General features: G+C 35.7%; 1 protein-coding gene across 5 annotated transcripts in view; it reads right to left on the bottom strand.

Moving 5' to 3' along the window:
- NT5C3A (5'-nucleotidase, cytosolic IIIA) overlaps nucleotides 1-22,411 on the bottom strand; it is a 48,198-nt gene that overhangs the window by 3,336 nt on the left and 22,451 nt on the right. For 2 of the 5 annotated variants that reach the window (XM_008686473.2, XM_008686474.2), the window contains exons 2-7: nucleotides 11,303-11,357; nucleotides 5,050-5,148; nucleotides 3,868-3,937; nucleotides 2,692-2,738; nucleotides 1,919-2,004; nucleotides 379-468 (exon numbers count right to left, since the gene is read on the bottom strand). In XM_008686473.2, the coding sequence (XP_008684695.1) occupies nucleotides 379-468; nucleotides 1,919-2,004; nucleotides 2,692-2,738; nucleotides 3,868-3,937; nucleotides 5,050-5,148; nucleotides 11,303-11,338 (428 nt within the window). In that variant the 5' untranslated portion in view covers nucleotides 11,339-11,357. Of the gene's footprint in view, nucleotides 1-378; nucleotides 469-1,918; nucleotides 2,005-2,691; nucleotides 2,739-3,867; nucleotides 3,938-5,049; nucleotides 5,149-11,302; nucleotides 11,358-15,973; nucleotides 16,065-22,411 lie in introns of those variants that run through there. The other 3 variants (XM_008686472.2, XM_040644117.1, XM_008686471.2) reach the window with 3 other exon arrangements.

Raw genomic sequence — 22,411 nt, 5'->3', positions numbered from 1 at the left:
TGGGTGGCTCAGTCGGTTGAGCTTCTGACTCGAGATCTCAGCTCAGGTCAAGATAGTTCAAACCCCCAGTTGGGCTCCATGCTGGGTGTGGCACCTACCTAAAAAAAGAAAGAAAAGAAAAGAAAAGAAAAGAAAAGAAAAGAAAAGAAAAGAAAAGAAAAGAAAAGAAAGAACTTAAATCTCCCAAGGCTCTATTCCCTATACCAAGATCTAACATGTCATTCTAAATTCCTTACCTCACCCTATTCCGTGATAGCTGGCAGATTTTGGCTCGGTCTTTATATGCATATAGTTATAGATTATTTTAATAAAAACACACACTTGAATACATATATAAGTCTGTAGACAATTAACAGCAAAAACACCCAAGAAACTTACTTGAGCATAACATCAGATTCTGCCACAATTTCTTTAAGTTTAGCTTTTGGTAAAGCTTGTTCAACAAGCAAACCATGTGATTTAGTATACCTGGAGTCAATGATCAAAGAAAAAGAATATCAATTAAAACAAATTAAAACTATCATCTTCATTAAAAAGCATTCTTCAGTAATAAATAATGCAGTATTTCATTCATCATAATTTGGACTTAAATTTTAGAAATTTAAGTTCATCACTAATGAATGTATATCCTAATGTCTCAAAATGTAGTAGAACATGTTCTTACATGCATTGCCCAGTTCTCTCCCAAGCCTCCTAGTTTAAATGTGCTAATAAGATAATGAAAGGATACTATGCGTAAACCTTTCCTCAGTCTACAGGTAAGACCTGAATCCAACCTCGGGAGGCATAATCACTTCTCTGATTACAAGAAGAATTACAGCAAAGCCATTTGTTTCACCTGCGTGTAGTCTAAATTGTCGTGAAATACCTAAGTACTGAAGGTGCTACCTAGTGTGCAAGAGAGAAAATCCTCGTTATGATGCTTTATGATTAATCAAAGTACCTATAATCACCACATCTCAGTCACAGACCTTTAGAACCTCTCTACCTGATACGCAGAAGTCCTGTGACCCTCCTAAGTGACCCTCCACTCTAGGTCAGCTCCTATCATGTTTGTGAGCTCGTTCTGTCAGGGAAGCTTATATTATTGCTAGAAAATTCTAATTACTAGACTGTCCTCTCCTTCATCACGCTGAAATCAATCTTCTTAAAACTTCCAAGTCTGACTTCAGTTCTGCTTCCACAGGTATGTGGCCCAGGTCCAACTTTTCAACATTTTGTACATAAACATTAATTAAATGTGCAAGCTCTTCAGGTTAGGTCATAGGATAATGAAGATAAATAACATCACTCCTGGTCTCTTAAGATTCCAAAACCACAGCTGCTGCTTCTCAAATCACAGCTTTCTCTATTCTGTGAAATGTTCCCCAAATGGGATGGCTCCAGTTCCTGTGATTTTCTTAGTGGCCTCCTCTGACACACTCTATGCTTGTCAACTTTCTCTTAATAGCAGCATTCTCTCTGGACTCAACACAATGCTCAGTGTGGTTTGCTCGGAAGGGTGTATTTCCATTAATGCAACCAACACCAGGGGTCCATTTCTCAGCAACATGTCAACCTGCTGGCTCCAGCTCAGTTCAGAGGCAATTTAAACCCCAATTCTTTTTCTTTACACATTCAGCCACATTTTGTCCATATACTTTAAAAAAATCCTTGTTTTTAATTTAAGGCTTGAGCGCACAATTCTAAATTTATCCTCACTGATCTTCATCTTAAAAAAACAGAATAAAACAAGTTCTAGACTGTTAGAGTGATTAGAAAATTATAGTTCATTCTGTTATATTTAATCACTGCTCTAACTCACTGGATAGTTTATGAATCTATTATATACAGTACAGGGGGAAAATAAGCCATTAGTTATAACTGCAATGTTATTTTATTATATTTTTAACCCTCCCATTGCCTGATACACACTTACCATTCTACCATATAGGGGTACTTCTCTTCCATGGTAAGACCAGGGTCAATTTCAATAGCATAATATTTTTCCTTTAGTTGCAGTAACTAGAAATAAATGAATAACTTAATTATGAGGATGACAGAGGTTTCATCAAGCTGCTGAGTTTTAAAGAAAGCAAAACGATATAAACAAATGGTTTCCATAAACTGCTGTTAAAGATTAAATCATGAGTACCTGGCTAATGCATGTATCAACTGAAGAGATCTTTGTTGATCTAGTTTATATGTAACAAAGTACTTTCAGGTCAGCAATTCTGTGAAACTGACTAATAATCAAATTATTACTACAAAAACCCCTTTCGTTCTCATATAAAAAAAAGTATTAAATTTGGTTCATCTTTGGAGTCCTATGTTGTTAACACAGACACGGATAGACACATACTCAAGGAAAGCAGAGAACTGAGGCAATTTCCTGGTCAATTTAAAGGAGCCAAACCTACACAAAACCAAAGTACTTTTGTTCTAATGTACAGCTAATGTAAGAACACCAGAATATTTTAATAATCAATTAAAACTTTTTTATGTAAATTTTGTTGTTTTTGTTAAAAAGTTAATTTTTTCTTTAAAATAATGCTGAGAGTGTATAACCCACACAAGAAAACTAACATTCAGTGTTTACTATGTCCTAGGTATGGTTAGTACTTTATATCCACTGTTTGTGTGAACGAACCTAAAGAAATTCTCAGGCAAAAAGAAGTCTTTGAGTAACTCTGGATTACCGTTAGTGTTTACCTTTTTTCGACATTCATCTGTAACCAGCTTACTGTTGTCAATGACATCTGAGGAGTGAAAGTAAACTAGCATTAAAAGAAATACTCTGATTGATGCTATCACTACTTTAAATAACTTACTACTTTTAAGTTTAAATGCCAAGTCCACTAGCATGGTCATTACAACTTTTGGCCTTAGTGCTATAATACACATAGCATTGCTAGAGAATCTAATGGTTTAAAATCTAAACTTTGGATTGAAAGCTTTCTTCCTACATTTGGGAGTACTTCATTAGAAATTCTCCAAAGAATTACTGGGCCAAGCTTGCTGTCTTCCTCATTAGTCTTTATTTAATTCTGTCCTATTTTTTAGTGTTGGGCGAGGGAAGAGGAGGAAATCCCCACGGAAAGTGTATTTCTTAGAGTTGTTTTTCATTTTCCTGAAGGTATGCTATATGATTACAGGAGAGGTTCTGAGAAAGTGCTGTAAGCCACGGCATGAGAATCACTTGGACTCCTTATTGAAAAAAAATTAAGAAATAAAGAACAACTGAGTAATTCTGAAAAAAAAAAAAAAAAAGAATTACTGGGCCAAAGGGTATAATTTCTAGTGGTTTTAATATAAATTATCAAAATGAATTCTCAAATTCCACATGCACCTCCAGTAAACGAGAGGCCTTATATCACTGCTTCCTTCTCAGGTGGAAGAGTAAACTCTTACTCTTTTAAAACTCACTGCCAAGTTTGGAAAATAAAAAAGGTGTATTATTCTACCAACAAATTTTAACTGGATATTTATTTAATCACTCTTTTACTTAATTTATGTATCAACAACAAAAAAATTCAGTAATGTTCTTAGAAAACCAGAGTGGTTGATAAATGCTATTTCCTTAGGTCAGTCCAAAGTTTAAAATCCATGTAAATGTTTCTTGAATAAATAATGAACAGATCGCATTTGGAGAAAATTTTCAGAAGTCTTCATTCCTCTTGCAACCAAAACCACACTTGAAAATAGCCATTTATATAACATGGGAAAAAAACAAATCCTCAAAATCTAAGAAGAAAAAGGCAGGACTTCTTACTTTCAATGTCCAAAAAGAAGAAAAAAACCCCAGCCAATCTCATAGATCATATAGGTAAGAAAGGATCTTCAAATAAGAATTACTTTCACGAATTTGTTTACAAATGCCACACTTACAATGACATGTTGGGCATCTTTTCCCTTCATAGGAAAATCTACTCAGTGTCATATCAAAGTCTGTTATTATCTGTAAAGAAAGGGGGAAAGGCATTATGGAACATACAGCCACAGAAGGCAGACACGTACTGCACCCTTCCTAGAGGTATGGGACCTTGCTCAGTCCCTGACAACCACCCCCTCCCCCCCTCCCCCGCCCCACTCGGGCCCTCATAGTTTATTCTCTCTTCATTCTGTTTTCTAATGTAGCTCTCTATTGGGAACAGCAGCCCTATCTCCTCCAACTGCAAATTCCTGTAATGATTAACCAGATTTTATTTGGTGGCCAGGCTATGGCACTGAAGCTAGCGCCTTGTGGTTAAGTCCTGGGAATCACCTTAACTATGCAGTGAAGTGCCCTAACATTGTCACCAAATAAAATCTGATTAATTGGTATAAAAATCTGCAATTGCAGGTGACTGGGCTACTGTTCTTGATAGAGATAAAATGTTGCACAATTTCAACCCACCTGGTCAATGTACAAAAATGCAGTGGAGGCAATTAAACTGTATGAAGCTCTCAATTAAAAAGGACATCCTGTCATAAAATACAACATGGATGAACCTTGAGGGTACATTATGCTAAGTGAAATAAGCCACTTAGAGATGGACAAATTCTGCATGAGTCCACTTGTGTGAGGTATTTAAATTGGTCAGACTCATAGAAGTGGAAAATAGAATGGTGGTGGTCAGTGCCTGGGGGTGGGTGAGGAAGGAAATGCGGGGTTGCTCTTCTATGGGTATAGAGTTTCAGTCATGCAGGATGAGGAAATTCTAGAGATCTGCTGTGTAACAATTCACACAGAGTTAACAACACTGTACTGTACACTTAAACATTTATTAAGAGAACAGATTTCATATTACATGTTTTTTACCATAATAAAAAACATATCCCCAGTGTGGGGCTTGAACTTAAGACCCTGAGATTAACACCTGAGCTGAGATCAAAAGTTGGATGCTCAACTGACTGAGCCACCCAGGTGCCCCAAATTTGAATATTACTCTTAAAATGGCTTAATATTTATGCACAGCATTAGTTAGCTTAGAACTTAGTATTACTCAGCTTTGGGCAAAACATGAGATGAGTCCGCCTGAACATTGAAAATAAAGACTTAATAATAAAGACTTCTTGATAATTATTCACCTGAAGTTTGGGAGCTCCTCCCTTAATAAGACCACAGATAATTTCTTCTACTCTTGCAGGGTTCTTGATTCGAACTGAACTTCTCTGGAATTCAGGCATCTAAAAAATAAAAGGAAGTTAATTAACTATTTTTAATTCCTCTTTCCCCAGGTGTTTTTTTCTTTTTTAAAGATTTTATTTATTTATTTGACAGAGACAGCCAGCGAGAGAGGGAACACAAGCAGAGGGAGTGGGAGAGGAAGAAGCAGGCTCCTAGCAGAGAAGCCTGATGTGGGGCTCGGTCCCAGAACTCCGGGATCACGCCCTGAGCCGAAAGGCAGATGCTTAACGACTGAGCCACCCAGGTGCCCCTCCCCAGGTGTTTTTGATACCAAGCAGAAGCTTATATTATTTTAAGATGTAAAAATGTTGAGGCATTATTTTTAAAAAAATAAATCATCATAGCAAATTACCATTTATACACATAAAATTTTTTGAAGCACATCAATAGTTTCCATCTCGAAGATTAAAACAAAATTATATTTGTAATATATTATCAGAAAGGGTAATTCTTCTAATTATAAAAATCATGCATGGTTACCACAGAAATAACAGAAAAAATATAAAAAAGAAAATAAACATGGCTTGGAACTTTACCTGAAGATAAACAAATAAACATTTAAATTTATTTTCCATTATTTTCACTTCTATGATTACAAACATGCCTGTATATGCACATAGTTTATCTCATTCTCATATATTTTTTCATCTGCCTTCTTAAAATTAATATTATTTCATACAGTTATAAAAATGTTTTTAGCAGAATTCATTAATCAAAATAAAACCCTTGAGTAGAAAAGAATATCTGAACTTTGTGATAAAGAGTTTTCTTATAAGATCTTTCTGCTTAAGGGGCCCCTGGGTGGCTCAGTTGGTCAACCATCTGACTCTTGAGTTCAGCTCAGGTCTTGAGTTCAGGTTGTGAGATCAAGCCCCGCATTGGGCTCCACAATGGGCATGGAGCCTACTTAAAAAAACAAAACAAAACCAACCAACAAACAAAAAAACTTTCTGCTTAAGATTTAGGTGATATTTATGTTTACATTTAAAAAAATCTTAGCAGAAAGGTAACAAATATTACATGATTATTCCCCACAAGTGTACCTTTGTGCAGGTTATTAAAATATATTTTAAATATATTTAACTTGAAAAGGTGCTTCAAGATCTTTGTTCCTTTATGGTACTATATCCCAAATAATTTCATTGTTCTTGGCATAAATTCTACAACAAATTTATATCGAGTTAAGACAACTACTAAAAAGTATGAGACCACCAGCATAAGACTCTTGATCTCGGGGTCATGAGTTCAAGACCCATGTTGGGCATGGAGCCTACTTAAAAACAAACAAACAAAAAAACCTATTAGAACACCTGGGTTTAGGCAGCTACTGGGCTGGTCTATTCAGGATTTAGTGTTGCTCAACAATTTAATGTTAAATATTGTTTCTTTCTTCTACCCTATCAGAGAATGAAACTGATCAGAGACAAATGCACAGTAAGTGCTCTTAGAGCATGTGTACAAGAATACTGGGGGGAAGAAGATTAGAGGGTATGTAATAGCTCCACAGTATAAAAAGATAGTAAGAACCTCAAATCAAGGTTCTATACTGGTTTGTACCCAGTAACCTTTATTCACTTTTTATGCTGTTATTCTGGGTATGTTACCACCAATATTAATATATTTCATGTGAACCACAGACATGATTATGGAAAATTCCCTAGACCTTATCGCTCTGCTCCTAGAGCATATGACCAGTTGAGTATCTCAAGTCCTATGCTGTCTCTCTGAATAATAAACAAAAATTAGAAAATCAGAAAAAGGCTAAAATGTTTTCCTAAGACTGAAAGATACATATGGAAGTGTATGGGAAAGAAATGTTAACATTAAAATTTTCTCCATGAATGAAAGATGCTACAATACACTTAATTTTAAAAAGCCGTATTTAAATAGCACAGATAACCTGCAATGCAACTAACTTTCATACACTGATTCTTTTAACTTAACTGGACTTTAAAGGTGTCAACAGAATAATGGTTATCTAAATATTTATTTATTTTACAACGATTTTTCAAAGGATGAGAAAAGTAAATAGGCACTTATTCCTACATTCCCTTTCTTCATTCATTAATCCATTAATTTGCTTAACAAATATTTACCTGTATCTACTTTGTGTCAGATGCTAGATGCCAGGGATATGATGACTAGCAGTACTTACACCATTTTCCTGTTGAGTTTTGGCAACTGTTGCTGTTTTGGAATATCACTTCTGTAGCTCCCTTAGAAATACCTTAACTGGTAAGTTCATCTCCTAACAACTAAATGCTGCTCTTACCTCTGCCTTAACTGGCAGATGCATAGTAATCAGCATATGCTTAACTTAATAACTAACCCATTACTGAAAGCAACAGAATATATGTGTCACTAACTATATTTTCACCAAGAAAATTAAATATTTTATTTCAGTGTGTCCATACTGACAAAGATGTCCTGCCTCATGCAAATCACATCCTACAATACTTTCAATTAAAAAAAAAAAAAAAAGCACACCCAACACCCATATTTAAATAGGATAGGATAACCTCTCTCAGATAATGAATAGGAAAATAGTACCAAAGCTACTTCAAAGTAGGCTGGTTGCTACTAGGTTAACAACCATTAGACTGGATTATAATATCACTAGGGCCTGAAAGACAACCAGAGGCTGGAGGCATTGATATCCCTGCTTCTGTACAACAGCCATTCATTTTCAGCAATGAATACCCAAATAGCACTGGAGTGAAATCACAGTGATGAGAACAGATAAAAGAGCAGCAGAGAACACAACAGGAAAGAGGGCACAGGTGTAAGAAATTTAAAAACGATAATTATATCTGCTTTGGGTTATATATTAATATACCGCCCCGGCCCCTTCCACGATACACATACAATGTCACCAAAGCATATCATAAATACTTGTCAGGAACTTGAGATATTAGGCATTTTACTCAAATATTTTAGAATGCAACCTAAGAAATACATATTTTAAATACTACATGAAATATGTCAAAGAATGTCAGAATATCAGAATATTAAGAAGTATACTGCAGGAATATACATTCATCATACATCACATACTATCGTTACTTCCTCAAATCCTTTCCGTAATTCTTCTTGGACAAAACCACACATGTTTGGTAGCACTTAAAACAATGATACTTCAAGTCTGAAGGGCAAGTTATTTTGAACCGTCTGAAAACTTTTCAACTTGATTATGATATAATTTTATGGCAAAAAAAGGGGGGGGCTAAAAATGTCCATGACTTGCAAACAAAAGAAAACAAATTCATTTTATAAGGCATAAAATGCTGAAGGAGCAGTTTTCCTGACAAGAATCAGGGCATTTTGGTTGACTGGAGCCAAATCTGACCTAATGCTAAAGATGACTAACAAAAACCTAAAATTCATGTATTCTGGCTATAAAAGGCATTTGTACAGACAATCATTATCTACTTCCATAAGCAAAAAGCAATGATTTCTAAAGAAGTTGATTTCAAAGTTATACAGTTTTATTCACAACTCTACAGCAATATTTGATTATTTGATACTATCTTGCAGATACACTGAGATAAGATATAAGAGTATCTGCATGGTATAGTCACAAAATTGTCCTAATGATGTTTTATCTGTATTTCTCTGAAAATGGCCCACATAAAAATTAGTTTAAATGATTTAGGAATTTTGTCTGAAGTTCTCAGGGGAAATTTTTTTTTTCCCCAATGTTCATATTTGGTACAAGCAAAAGACTTCATTACTACATTGGTACAAAGGAGCGGGCACTACAATTTTCATGTAACTACATAAAAAGTATAGATCCAAAGCTCCCTATTCAGACTGGTATATTCAACTCACATACATGGATGGTTCTATGATTTATTTGGAATATTGAGCATTACGTAAGTGTGGTGATAGCCAATTCCCCTTGCCTACCACATTTTTTGGCCTGTCTCCACATTAAGGGAGTGTAGGCCAAATTCATTCATTCAACATATAGTCATTAAGCGTAAGGCAGCTCTGTAAGAGATACTAAAGTTTTAGTAAGACAAACATCTTAAACTCAAGGTGCATGTTCTCTGACATGGATTGTAATACCGGAGCCCAAATAATACATTGCTTAGACATCCAGATAAAATACAAGAGGAACATAAGGGACTGTGATTACCAAAAGAGGAAGAGCCAACTGAACTAGGCTTTCAAAGAGAAGCTGGATTTGTATATGTGGAGATCATGAGCCAAAGTGCAGGGTCTAATGTGAGAAAAAGACAAATAGCTCTGTCTAGAACTTTACTATATGTGGCGAAGAGAGAGAGAGAGAGCGAGAGGGAGGAAGAGAGAGAGAGAGTTTGTGTGTGTAAAGAATGGAAAGAGATTTGGAGCCAGATCATGAGAAGTTAAGTATAACCTCCTTTAAGGAACTGCCAACTTAAAAGATTTATCAACATTTTTAGAAAAGCAAGCCCCAAGGTAAAAATTGTGCTACTTAATGCAATGATAGTAAAGAAAAAAAACAAAACAAAAAACCCCCACAAGTATGTACCATTTTTTGGCTGGTTTTCTTTCAACAATCTCTTTATAGGTTGACTACAGTGCTACTTACTTCCAAAGAAGACACGTTAGAGAGTTCTGGGACCCAAGTAACAACAATTTATATGGTAGGACATTCCTACATCATTTGTATTCATTTTGGTTAAAAAAAATCAAGTCAAGCAAAAAAAGAAGTTTAGATTCACTTAATTTTACATATCAGAGACAAATTTCAATGCAACAGAAGCAACGGTTATGCCGATGTATTGGGCTGAACCAAATGAAACTGCCAATGCTGGGCTATTCAACATACAAAAAAAGCACAGCAATTTCATATGCTCCCTCCTAATGGCAGTAACTACACCGCTGGCAATTTAATCAGCACTTTGAAGCAGCCTTCACTTCCTGTCGCACGCTGGATGAGGACAGCTAAGATGAACAAGAGGTTTATTAATTGTGACACAAAGCTGTTTGCATGCTCAGTCATGTTCTGGCTTACAGGCTCAAACAAAAAGAAAACTAGAAAGAAAGGGGAAGAAAAAAATACAAGAGAAAAGGAAGAATGACAACAAAACAACAGAAAGAGAAGATATAAGGTGATCGTGGGGCAGTTGTCCTCTTTAAAAGAGAGAGAAATTGTGATTTCTTAGGATTTTACCACTATGAATATGGAAAACGGATATAATTTTTTCCATACGTACAAATGCTACTTACATAGTTAAAACACTCACTAACATAACATAGGGAATTAACGTTTACTGAGTGCTTACTATGTGCTATTAGGCACTTTACATAGTTTTCCATTAAATATGAATAAGAACATTTCATTCATAAGATGAATAAGGTCTGAAAATCCAACGTATGCTATGGTGACTATAGTTTATAACACTCTATTGTATAACTGAAATTGGCTAAGAGAGTGGAACTTAAATGTTCCGGACCCCCCACCCCCTCCCCCACCAAAAAAAAAGGGTAAATACATGAGGTGATGGATTTGTTGACTGGATGGGGAAGGTGATTCACAATGTATATCAAATCTCTATCACACTGTATACTTTAAGTATCTCGCAATTTTGTCAATTATATCTCAATGAAGTTGGGAAAAATATGAATAAAACAAGAGTTTGGTGGTTTCACACAATTTCTTAAAGGTGAGATTATTACCTTCATTCAAGGGTATCATAGCTCTTAAGGACTAAATTAACATCTGAAGCCAGTTTTGACTCAAGGCCTATATTTTTCCTTCCTCATTCTAATACCTATAATGCAATGTGCTCTACTGTTATATAAGAAGTTTTTTATTTCTTTAACTTAAAGATTCGTCATTTTAATTCAGAAGCTTAAAACATCTCATGCTGTATAATTTAAGTGTGTTATTGCTGAGCAAGGAAAATTTAGCACAAAAAGGAATGGGATAACCATTTTAGATGTTGAGAAACACTATAATACACATTATATTTCAAGCAAAAAAATTTTTCTAAGGTAAGTTGAAATCCAATTTAACAAATATTTGAGGTTGTATTGTGTATCAAACACTGTGAAGAAAGACCTGCATAAAGTTACAGTCCCATAATTAATGATCTGGTTAGAGACAGGTAAAAGTGGTGAAGATTCACCATTAATAAATGGAACTGGAAATACTCAAATACCCACCATTTTCACATGTACAGCAGAATCTTGATTAGGCATTTCTTGGTTATCCAATCTTCTGGATTTCCCCAGGTGATGTCACAGTAAAAGAGAGAGAAAAAAAGTACACGTGACATACATATATTTCAGGCTGTTCCTGTAGGTTAATGACATAGTAAGGTGGTACTTTTGGTTTGACTTAAATACCAAGTTACCGAAGGCGCCTTTTCCTCTTTCCTAAGAAGCTCAGCAAAGATTTTCTCTATCTTACAAAAGTTGGAGTTAAAAATTTTGTATGAAAAATTTGCAGCTCTCCTATAAGAACTTATATAGTGTTAATAAGATGCGAATAAAGAGTTAAGGTAAAGTTTATATTTGCAAGAAAATGCTTTATTATGAGAATATTTTATCAACATTTGCTCTACACATAAGGATGAAGTTTGTGGGAAATTTATGCATTACTATTACTGAATCAATGAAGGAAGATATGAATAGAACATAAGGAGAAATGTAATACACAAAAGTCAAGTTTATTCTTCAATTTTCCCATATTAAACTCTAATTTTGTGAAATGAGGCAACTACTATCTGAGTTAGTGTCCTGGCCCAGAATAAGTACGTGATAGTGTTAACTAAATGATCATTTTATGGGTTTGGGTGGAATTTATACATATCAATTTGTTAAACTAAAAGAAGTAGTTTTTAAAACATCTCTCAATAAAATAAAATACCTCTTATCATTATTCTATCTTTTTTTTTTTCATTTTTGCAGCATCAATCTTAGGGAAAATTACTTACTTTTGTTCCTCAATGACTTTACTTTTATTTTACGCTAGGTACGTAAAATTTTTTTAACAAAAGCAGTATTTAAAAAGGGCAACTTGGGGCACCTGGGTGGCTCAGTCGTTAAGCGTCTGCCTTCGGCTCGGGGCGTGATCCCAGAGTCCTGGGATCGAGCCCCGTGTCAGGCTCCCTGCTCCACTGGCAAGCCTGCTTCTTCCTCTCCCACTCCCCTGCTTGTGTTCCCTCTCTCGCTGGCTGTCTCTCTCTCTCTCTGATAAATAAATAAATAAATAAATAAATAAATAAATAGGGCAACTTTATTGAAAGGGACAAAATCTGAGTTTTTCTTAAAAGTTGGACATTACAGGGGTGCTGGGTAGCGCAGTCAATTAAGTGACTGACTCTTGGTTTCGGCTCAGGTCAGGATCTCAAGGTTGTGAGATCGAACCCCTCAATGGGCTCTGTGCCCAGTGTGGACTCTGTTTAACGCTCTCCCTGCCCCTCTCCCTGCTTTCTCTCTCTCTAAAATAAATAATTTTTAAAAAAAGCTGGACATTATATCTGTGTTCTTTATAATTAAAATGTACTGTAGCAGATACGTAAAATTTTCTCAGTTCTAAAATTCATTCCTCCCCCTTCCATTTTAAATGCATAAAATTGGGAAATATCTTATAAAAAGGTATCCCCCCCCCCTCAGAAAAGCTGTTAGTAAATTAATGGTCTTATAATTGATGGCATTTTCGAGCTGAATAAACAATATTTCCAAATAGTAAGATACCTCCAATTTTTCACATCCACAAAATAATACAGTATCTGCAGAAGTATCTATTTACCTATCTATTCACTCTATATAACTCATAAACACTTTGATCACTACCCCCAAAATATAATTGTAATGGTAGTTTGGGGGTTAGTAGTCTTTAGATGATTGTAGTCAAATTGAAGTAACCCTTCCTTTCTGGTCAATCCTTAATCTTAAACAAAGAAGATGCCATAGAAGTTGCCTGCAAATCTCTTTCTTCATTTATAGAAACCAAAGCAAACAATATGTTTATGGTTTTCCTTTGATGTTTAATATCTGAACAGGGGTCTGTATTTCTCAGAAAGCACTATTTTAAGTAAAACCATTTTATTAGCTTGAAAAAGAGGAAGGAGAATGTGGAAAAGTACCATAGAGTTTATAAGACATTTGAAAAGCCCAAAGGTACACAGAATTCAAGCAGTGCAGAATACATTTTAATATCTGGGAATCTCAGATCTTCTCATCACACAGAGCCAGGCAGCCCAATTCCTGTTCCCACCACCACCAAGTTTGGCTCACTTATGTTTAGTAAAAAAAGATAAGGGGGAAAAAAAGCCAGTGTCAGTAAGTAAAAAAGTTAATTGTCTTTCTCATGGCCTCTACATATTTTATTTAAAGAAAACACAAACAAAAACAAAGAGTCATCAGAAATTTGATAATGGCCAATTTTAGGACAGTATTTTTGACAGGTAAACCTACTAGTTCATGGATACTATGCAAATTTCAACTGAAGGTCCTTCATTCTTCCCAATCCTCACTGGCAATCTAACCAGAATGTATCCTTGTTCAGAGATAATATCACATGAAGTGATACTGTTGTCCTAATGCAAAAATCACTCCATTGTCTCTATCTTTACAAAAGTGTAGAGACTAAGGCATAAATGTCAGCATTCTGGCACTATCCTAAGGAAGACACTGAAAATTAGGGCAGGGTATTTTTAAACGAATCGGCTTGTAAACCTATACTTGGTATATAATGTTCTGGCTCACTTTGCCAGCAGTCATCTGTTGCAGATGCTTCAAGAGAAGAGCTGTTGGAAAAAACACATCAAGTGTAGAAGACACGTTCAAAAATAGAAAATACTAGCCTGGAAGTATGAACCCTCTTCTTGGGAAGTTCTGAAGTTTTAAAGTCTTTGGAATTTTTAATATCAACTGGAAAGTGTGGAAATTGGAAAATAATTACTCCGTGTGCTTGTGCTTTCTCTATGAGGTTAAGGTCTCTGCTCTAATGGTGTTCATTACACAGAATATGTAGGACACAGCTAAAGACTGAAGCAAGAGGTAAGAACTTCCCTGGAATAGCACAAACTTGATAACTGGAAAGTTTTAGCGATCGTGATACTTCCTTCTGAGATCATTAACTTTACCTTGGAAAGATAGTGACAAATCAATGACTGAAATGTCTATGTCTACATGAAAAAATTTTTACTTGCCTTTATACAAGTTTTAAAGTATCGGGTGAATGCAAATTGAGTATTTTTAAGGCCCACTTGACTGTCTTATGGGAAAGAGAAAAAGATTGAGTTCATCAATATCACTGCCTTAAAAAGTTGTGAGTCTGCTTCAGCTGTGATACTTGCAGAAACATTTATGTGACACAACAATAAGGTAATGAAATTTTTAATGGTAAACTGTATACTACTTACATAAGAAAAGGCATGTATTACTACAATATGGACAGGGTATTAGCAACAGTACTAAACTTCCAAATGAATCCATTTTTGCTGCACTTTTCCAGCAACCTGTATTTCTTGTCCTAAGCTTACTTATGTTTTTAATAATGACACTTTCTTACGGTGATTAGCACAAGACAAATCAAACATAAGTTTCTTATTTCGGTAGCATTGTACATCAGTTTTTTGGAGCATTTAAATAATTCTCCCTAATTAGATTTGCAAGGCAGCAGTGAAAAAATATATACAAACTGGAAAGTGAAACTTTCTCGATACAGACATGAGACGAAAATGAAACTGAATATTCTCAGGTCTTTCCTGAGCCTGTTGGGGGAAAGAGAAAACAACTGAGGTGGGAAGGGAAGAGAAGGAGATAGAAGAGAGGAAAAACAGATTTCAAAGGCTAGTTATTTAAAAACTGGCAATTTATACTAATTTTCTTAAATAGTAAAACTTGGCTTCTCAGTCAGAATTTTATGGATACTTAAGAAAATACATAATTTCAGAGCTTAGAATTTATTCATATATCCTCCCACCCCCAGGGCCCTAATATACAATAGCATTTTTCAAGCTAGGTAAACCAAGGCACATGGAAATTAAGTAATTTATACTGACTACCCTTAGCGCACTCTGAGTTCTGTCCTTCAATTTGTCCTAGAACAACAGCATAGGTAGTAAGCAATATCCAGAGATGCAGGGGCTTGGATATAGACTGCCAATAAAAACCAAGTAAACTGCTTTAAGATGGTCTGCTGCATTATCTAATTCTCCAGATTTAAAAAAAAAAAAAAAACCTATAAAAAATAAGGTAAGTTCAATTATTTAAAACTAAGTCAGCCCCAACATTCTAGGATTTTATAATAATATATGTTTGAACCTTAATTTTCAATATACAATTTGTTATAAGCCTCAGAGACTGTAATCCAGCTTTTATCAATTCATAAAACATACCAGTATAATCCTATTCCATAATATCTTAGCTAAAACTCACAAGCACAGAATAAAAATTCATTATCTTTATTACTAGGCGTAATATATGGTTCCTAGACCTAGGGACACAAAGCATGTGGCAATCAGCAAAACTGAGTCACGGAGCAACTAAATGAACAACAAAACTGGATCTTACAGTGCTATTTTTTCCCTTTGAAAAGAGATTTCTGAGGATACATTGCTTTTTCTCAACATTTGCATGTGAAACAAGTTCCTAAAATTAGATGCTTTAAATTGTTATTTCGGAGACCTAAGACACTGCAGTTTTACATATTCCTATCTTTGCAAACTGTGAAGTTTTACATTATACTGCTTTATTCTATTTTTATTTCCTTAATCTGTATTTTTAAATGCCTACAATTTCAACAAGATACTGAACCAAATAAGAGTCAGATAAAGTTAAGCCAAAGAAACTTATTTGTTTACATGAACTGTACGCACTTACCCTGAAGGTAACCGGACAAGCTACACCAGCGAAAGAAAATTCTTCCTGTCTGAGAAGTACTAATATAGCACAAGGTGCAACCGAGGGCGGTTCCAAAAGCCTTGGCTAAGCTCTATGCAAAAATGGTCTTGTGACGCATTACTACACAGTGCTTTATTATGCTCCGGGTGACACTTGCTAGCTCGGAGCTAGTCACCAGCCAGTCTACAGAAAATGATCAACTGAATAATGTGACAGTTAAGAGAAGGTGTATCTGTACTATCATAGCTGGCAACTTGCTCTGCGAAGAAAAACGGAACCTCCATATTAACACTTAAAAACATTCCCTTCCTCATCCTGTTTTTTGGCTGTCAGAGTAGTTGTTATATGTGCATTTTTCTGTATGAATATTATATTTCAATACAAAGTAAAAAAAGAAGTAGGTCATGGTTGCTAGGGGCTGGGGGAGAGGAGAATGGGGAGCCACTGCTCAATGGGTACAAAGTTTCACTTTGAAAAATAAAGAGCTCTGGAGATGGATGGTGGTGATGGTTGCAAAATGTCAGTGTATTCAAGGCCACCAAACCATATACTTAAAAATAGTTAAAATAGCAAATTCTATGTTGTGTGTATTTTATCACAATTTTTAAAAGATTGCCTCATTTAAGACACATGAAAAAAGACATGATGCATGGAAGTGTGGTCACTAGAATGTTAAGAGCCTTTATTGCAGGGCACTGGGATTTAAGTGATTTTTATGTTATTCTTTATATCGTCTACACTGTAAATTTTATTTGCTAAAAAAATCTGAACACAAACAATGAAAACTAATCTTTAAGGTTAAAAATTGAAAAAAGTTACTTTCCTACTGGAAATAAAAACAGTTAAACTGTTATGAAGAAAAATATTTTTAATTTCTAAAGAGAATCAGTCTTGCTTTTAACCGATTGCAATATGCTAATACCATGTGTCAGGGCCTGACAGATAAGTTATGCTATAGGCCCTCTGGGAAGCTTTATCATTAGGAACACGAGGAAGCTACACTTACATAAATAAACTTTTCTGTCTGCCTTCTCTCTTCTATGCTCAAGAGAAATCAAACCCACATAGCATTTCAGTAATCAAACTTTGTGAAGTAGCATGCTCTATTAAAAATGCAAAAAAAAAAAAAAAAGTTTAAATGATTCTTTAAAAGCCCACTAACAAATTATCCAAACTTGGTATCTACCAAAGGATAAAAATTTGGCACTGCTATCTTATTTTAATAAGACTAGAAGATTCACAACAAAACATTCCTCTACGAGGAAAATCTTTTATACTCTACTAATGGAGGCTCAAGGGCTATAGGTGATCCTTTTTGAAAATACTTCTGTATTATGTATGAATATGATGACTTAACTGTCCTGTAATATGTTAATATAGGTAGCAATGATCAGAATTTTAGGGGCGCCTGGGTGGCACAGCGGTTGGGCGTCTGCCTTCGGCTCAGGGCGTGATCCCAGCGTTCTGGGTTCGAGCCCCACATCAGGCTCCTCTGCTATGAGCCTGCTTCTTCCTCTCCCGCTCCCCCTGCTTGTGTTCCCTCTCTCGCTGGTTGTCTCTATCTGTGTCAAATAAATAAATAAAATCTTAAAAAAAAAAAAAAAAAGAATTTTAAAGATATCACTGAGAAAGATGACTCAAGATAAGTCATTCTCAACAACAACGAAGGATGCTGGAGTCAGAGTTCTTTTTTGGAGGGCTATTTAGAAATATTATTAAAAGCTTCAGAAATATACATTCCCCTTGACACATAAATTTTGTCCTAAGGATTTTAACCTAAGGAAATAAGGCAGTACACAAAGATTTAGTTGCAAAGATATATACCATAGACTTCTATAGACTTTTTTGTTTTTGTTTTTTTTTAAAGTAGACTCCACGCCCAGAGTGGAGCCCAACACGGAGCTCGAACACACGACCCTGAGATCAAGACCTGAGCTGAGATCAGATCAAGAGCGGGATGCTCAACCGACTGAGCCACTGAGGCGTCCCACAGACTTGTTTTACAATACTGGGAAACTGTACAACCTAAATGCCCAGTATCTAAATGTTCATTAACATGAGAGAGGTGGATACATTGTGGTATACACATAAAATATAAGATTATACAGTTCCCAAAAATGATTATTATAAATAGCTAAAACTTATTGTATGTTTACTGTTAGGTGCTTCTAACACTTGACATACTTCATCTCATATAACACTCATAACCCCAGAAGGTATGTGCTATCATTATCCTCATTTTTCAGGTGAAGAAAGTAAGGCAGTAGCTGAGAAGTGGCAGAAATGGATTCAAACTCAGGTCTCTCTGACTTTCAGAATTCATGCCTGTAAATCACTGGACACTATGGCTCTTTGGGATCGATATTTACAGATATACTCAAGTGTACATGATCTATGATTGAGTGAAAAAAGTTATGAGAGTATCTACAGCAAGAATCAAATTTTTGGGCAAAATTCTTTATAAAAGCATAGTAAAGTCTAAAATATAAGACAGAATCAGATGGGCTCAAGGGGCCATTTTTATTTTCTGAGTTTTATAAAATGAGTTCCTCGGGAAACAAAAAACGGCTTGTTACAAACGTTACAGTAGTAGCATCAAGCATGTCCATAATCAGAAAAGAAAATTAAAAAAATAAAGTAAAACAACTGGAGCTAGTCAATATCATGAGTGGATTACTTGAAATAGTATTTCTATGGTGGAGACAAAACAAGGAATTCAGCCAATTGGCTCTAAAACCAAACAAAATACAGCATGAAAAGAAAGATGGCTAGTATGTTATCAAGGGGGTGGAGGACGGCTTTGGCTCTGCTGGTGTTCTGCTCTGCCAGCCTAAGGAGAGAAGAGAGGAAATAGGAGAACTGCTCCCTGCCTACGGGGAACTTTTCCCACAAGATCAATTCCACCCAGTGTGTATAAGTGCTTAGGGTGGGATGGGATGCCTGGTGGGCTGTCCCTCCAGAAGGCACTAACATTTTTCAAGCACTTTCTGACCCTGTCAGAATCCCAGAAGCATGCAATGGCCTTTTAGGCAGGCTGCCCTAAGATGGCTCAATTTTTAATTTTTTTTTTAAAGATTTTGTTTATTTGAGAAAAAGAGAGCATAGCAGTGGGGGAAAGGGGAGAGGGAGAGGGAGAATCAGAATCCCTGCTGAGGAGGGAGCTTGATGAGAGGCTGGATCCCAGGACCCTGGGATCATGACCTGAACTGAAGACACTTAAGCCACTGAGCCATCCAGGCGCCCCAAGATGGCTCACTTTAGCATAAAGATTATTTTGAGTAAGCAAGCAAGACCCAGCATATTTAGGAAAAGCTCCTTACCCCACCCCCCCACCCTCCACAACTGCCTAAAAAGAATTTAGATAAAGGCCCTGCTCCAGGAAGAGAGCTATCCCCATAGATAACTACATTATGCTATGAATTAGGTATAGTGCAGAGAAGAACCTAGCAAGGCCTCTTTGATCAAAGTCCTCTCTTTGTCCTACCATTTCCAAGTGACCTAACAAATATTTATTTACCAAACATTTACTCTTTTTCATTCTTTCTGAGGACTGCATTCCTTCCCTTTGAAGACCCAGACCCCTATACCCCCCTCTTCTTAGTTCAGAATGACATATACCTAATTTTGCCTGACAGTCTTTGGAATTTCTTTGTGGATTCCTCATATGTATGTTATTAAGTTTGATTTTTCTCCTGTTAATCTGTCTCATGTCAATTTGATTCTTATTCTAGCTAGAAGGACTCTGAGAGGACAGGATATTCTTATTTCCCGACAATACGTTCTATTTATTCAGTAAAGCCTTATGAGAAAGAGAATATTTCGCCCCTTATTACTGGCAAGGAACCTAAGGTCTAGAGAAGTTACTTACTACTTAAGTGACTTTTTTTCTTATTATATCATGCTGTTTCTAGGCAATAATATACTCATTACTTACATGAGAGGGCTAGAAATGGTCTGTGAGTAAGAATTATGTTTTGAAACTGCCAAGAGAAAAGAACAAGGACACAAATACAAGCAAAGTACTGAGTAAAAGAAAATGAATTTTGTTTCAAATAGCTCTAAGATACTGTGTTCTGTTTTGTTTTTGAAAGGGAATATCAAGGATTTAGAAGCAAGAAATTGTAAAGGGAGGCTTTTAAAGCAGCACAATGAACTGTGATCTCTGGACTCAATGACTGGCCCCTGTTGCCTGGGAGTTTCTTTACTCTTGGTCATAGAAACAGAAATCACTCATTAGGCTCTGAAAGGAAACACTACACCTACAACTGACAGGCCAAAGAGCAGAGAAGTTCTCATACAGGACTCAAATATTTTTCTCCCCTTATAACACTGTAACTGGCTGGCTTTATCAATGGAGAAAGAGATATCCATTTGTACTTCTGAGGAACGAGTGAGAACGCTTTAGACACTGTCAATTATTCAATCAACCTGAAAAGCTAAAAATGATCACTTCATATCTGGCCATTAAAAAGTTTCTCAAAATTTTGAAATAATGAAAAAACAAAAAGCCCACAGAAAATCAAATCTATCAGTTTAAACCTTAGTAACTTATTGATTGATTCATTCATTTTTCCTTTAATCTGGGGGCAGGGAAGTAAAGAGAATAAAAGTACTACATTAATTAATAGTTGCATGTGAAAGAAATCACTTCATAATTCTACATAAAATCTGTAGTAAGGATAGTTTATTTCTCAGTTACCCAATCTAAGACTTAACCGCTAACTCAGTTAGCTTACCACAATCCAATTATTATTTGGCTATGGAATGTATTTTTTTTAAAAGATTTTATTTATTTATTCGACAGAGATAGAGATAGCCAGTGAGAGAGGGAACACAAGCAGGGAGAGTGGGAGAGGAAGAAGCAGGCTCCTAGTGGAGAAGCCTGATGTGGGGCTCGATCCCATAACGCCAGGATCACGCCCTGAGCCGGAGGCAGACGCTTAACCGCTATGCCACCCAGGCGCCCCCATATGGAATGTATTTTTAAACTTCAATCTGAACTTGACTGACACCCTAGGAAATTATTCCAAACAAAACAAAAAATTCATATAAGGAAACCATTCAGTAGGAGGTGAGGTGCAATACTCTATAAGGACTCTTGCAAAACTTGTTCCTGCTAATTGCTGTAATTGCTGTATGCTATATACAGAAAGATGATTTTTTAAACACGCAAAACATCCATCTAGGCATCTGACTTCTCTTAAAACTTCTCTAATGAAGACAACAGTCAACTACACCACTGTGACTGTTCAAAACAAAATTGAAACAGATGCTATTAATGTTTATATGAGTATGATTTGTTAAAATTATTTTTTAATTTAAATTCAATTAGCCAACATATAGTACATCATTAGTTTCAGATGTAGAGTTCAGTAATTCATCAGTTGCATATAACACCCAGAGCTCATCACATCACGTGCTCTCCTTAACGCCCATCATCCAATTACCCCCATCCCTCCCTTCCACCTACCTCCCCTCCAGCAACTCTCATTTTGTTTCCTACAGTTATATGAATATGTTTTTAAATGTTTAAGGAGCAAAAACCGAGACGGAACAATGAATTATTACATTTTGCGGAAATGAACAGGAAGCAAAGATTTTCTGTAAGTTTCTTCTCATTTAAAATCATTCCAAAAACTTATGCTAGGTGACTATTAGTGAAGTTGACTGCTGCATTTATGAATTTGTACACATATATGCAACCTGAGGAAAACCTATGGTTTTAATTTCAATGCATTTCTTAAAAAATCTCCAACAATCTAGGATTGAGTAACTTAATTTTCAGAAACTCAGATGAAGTTTTTGAACATAGTTTATATCTTTTTAACTTAAAAAGTAATAAATTCTGTAGTTTAAACTCCTTTACAGGAAATTACATTTATGTTGCAATAGGTAGGTCAAGTTCAAGAAACTTGGATGTAAGACAATATCATAAACGAAGGGAGTCTTTCCTAGCTCTCCTTTCAAATGCACTATGTTCTAATATTTCAAGATGCTTAGAACTGAAATTGTTTCCATTTTATTATATCTGGATCTCTGTGCCTGAAATGGAATAAGAAAAACTTTGTTTTAATTTTGGACTCCTTCCATATCACACAGTTGGTATTCTGTCTGTTGAAAAGAAACAGTATTGTTTAGGATTGCTATTTTGGTATGGGTCATATTAAAAATGGCAAAAATGGTTATGCTATTTAAGATTTTATTATTGGTGTATTATATCCAGTACCTCTAAATGGGGAGTACAAAGACTTAACTTACTATCCTCTTTTTGCTATGCCAGATAAACTCATTTAAAAAATAGTAAGGTAAATGGGGCACCTGGGTGGCTCAGTCAGTTAAGTGTCTGCCTTTGGCTCAGGTCATGATCCCAGAGTCTTGGGACAGAGCCCCACATTGGGCTCCCTGTTCAGTAGGGAG

Source organism: Ursus maritimus, unplaced genomic scaffold (assembly GCF_017311325.1).
Source record: "Ursus maritimus isolate PB19 unplaced genomic scaffold, ASM1731132v1 scaffold_3, whole genome shotgun sequence".
Taxonomy (NCBI): domain Eukaryota; kingdom Metazoa; phylum Chordata; class Mammalia; order Carnivora; family Ursidae; genus Ursus; species Ursus maritimus.
The sequence above is the reverse complement of the archived record's forward strand: the minus strand, read 5'-3'. Positions and strand labels throughout refer to the sequence as shown.